The sequence below is a fragment of the Egretta garzetta genome, unplaced genomic scaffold, assembly GCF_000687185.1.
Source record: "Egretta garzetta isolate BGI_Z169 unplaced genomic scaffold, ASM68718v1 scaffold138, whole genome shotgun sequence".
Taxonomy (NCBI): domain Eukaryota; kingdom Metazoa; phylum Chordata; class Aves; order Pelecaniformes; family Ardeidae; genus Egretta; species Egretta garzetta.
In genome coordinates this window covers 1,513,135-1,514,868 of record NW_009260598.1, presented here as the reverse complement: position 1 = coordinate 1,514,868, position 1,734 = coordinate 1,513,135, and the positions used below count along the sequence as shown (strand labels likewise).

At 38.9% G+C, this 1,734-nt stretch overlaps 1 protein-coding gene across 1 annotated transcript in view; it reads right to left on the bottom strand.

The window, feature by feature from the left end:
• The window catches only part of OSTM1 (osteoclastogenesis associated transmembrane protein 1), a 7,771-nt gene that overhangs the window by 3,447 nt on the left and 2,590 nt on the right, over positions 1–1,734 (bottom strand). Inside the window, exon 3 of the mRNA XM_009644762.2 lies at positions 1,027–1,124. Within this exon, the coding sequence (XP_009643057.1) occupies positions 1,027–1,124 (98 nt within the window). The remainder of the gene's footprint in view (positions 1–1,026; positions 1,125–1,734) is intronic.

Genomic DNA, 1,734 nt, shown 5'->3' with positions numbered 1-1,734 from the left:
AAGGGGGAGAATTACTAGTAATTAAGTATTATTCTGGAGCCAGAGATAATCACGTTCCTTAATAGTTTGGGGTTTGTTTGCCCATACCTAACAACTGTTAGGTTGCTACTCCCAAGCTATATTGCCAGGGACGGACTGTGCCATAGTGAGTAATTCTTTTCATTTGTGGCCTCCACCACCCCCGAATGCAGTAAGACACACTTGAAAACAAAACTACAAACTCTGAAGATATTCCAGCCCAGTAGTGGTTGTACCAGCTACCCATCAACCAGTGGGTTAAGTTCTAGTTCAGACACTTGAAGTCATTGATAGGCCAGTCGACACTGCCCCTGGCCAAGGCCTATAAAGGCACACATTTCCTAGAAAACATTAATAATAATAAAAAAAGTAGTTCTCTCAGAGATTGTCCCATACCCATCATTTCCCATTTTTAACTATTGAACAACCCGGGAACTTGGCCAGTTTCTGATTGAAATGGAATATGTGCAGTTTCTTAGGCTATTTAGGGCATTTTCTTTGAGAACAATTACCACATTTATTTCACTAAGTTATATTGCCGTTGCGATATGGACAAACTTTAACTACCCATAATTTTACTAGACAGAAGAAGTGTTACAACGATTTAAGGTAGCTGGTCCTTCTGAACTAGTCTATATTATCAAAAAGTTATTTAAAGATTGAATTCTTAAGTCAGAAGACAACAATTCCAGTTACAGACTTAGAGCATGCAGACATGCCATTTCTTACTATATAATTATCAACTATTGTGAATTCAGAAATTCTGATGTGAAGTAGCATTGCAATTACACACAAAATGAAGTCAAGGTGAATATCAATTAGAATTAATTTTAGGCTCTCGATCTGTAAACATCTGCATTTTACAGACCATTCCTTTATCTGCCTAAAATTCACAAACTCACCAACAGTTTATTTACCTAACCTATATCTGCAGTTTATTCAGCCTAAGCAAGATTTTGCTGGCAATTAGAGGATTTAGTGCATCTCTTAAATACACAGCATAAATACCTGAAGGTTATGTTCAAAACACGTCAGAGATTTATTGAATAAATCCAGGAATTCTACAGTAGAATTTGTTAATCCCTCACTGTTGTTCTTTAAACAATCTGTCAAAGAGAAAGAAAAACATCAGGATATTCTAATTTCCAACATTTCCATAGCCGAGAAGCCCCAGACACTCCACTCCTGCAAAGAAGAGCTCTCGACTATAAAAGACAGGTCTAGTCAACACTGCGGTTTCCTTATCTGCCTGCCATTGATGTCTCAGACCTGCTGACCTAACTCTTCATCGAGAACATATTTCAGAATTAATTGGCCTTGATTAAGTGAAAGATGAAGACTATCATCAAGAGCTTTCTGAAGAGGGGGTCTGAATTATCTTTGGACTTTAAGATAAAACAAGGCATTACTTTTATTTTCTAGCCTGCAAATCTGGCTTTGCCCAGCAACAGTAACAGCCATTACGTGAAAACAGAAGCACCAGTGGTGGAGATGAAACAGAGAGCATCCAGGAAACAGCTAGACCATGAGCACAATAGTACAAATCGGAGCATAGGTTATTATTGTTTAAGAAAAGAGCTGACCATTTCACCAGCTTTGAGGTGAGCTCTGGGCCTTTCCTCCCAGTCATAGGCTCAACCCTACCATGTTACTGCTTCTGTCTGTCCCACCCCACTTCAGGTGCTCTAACCAGACAGACCCTTAAAAACAAGAGCG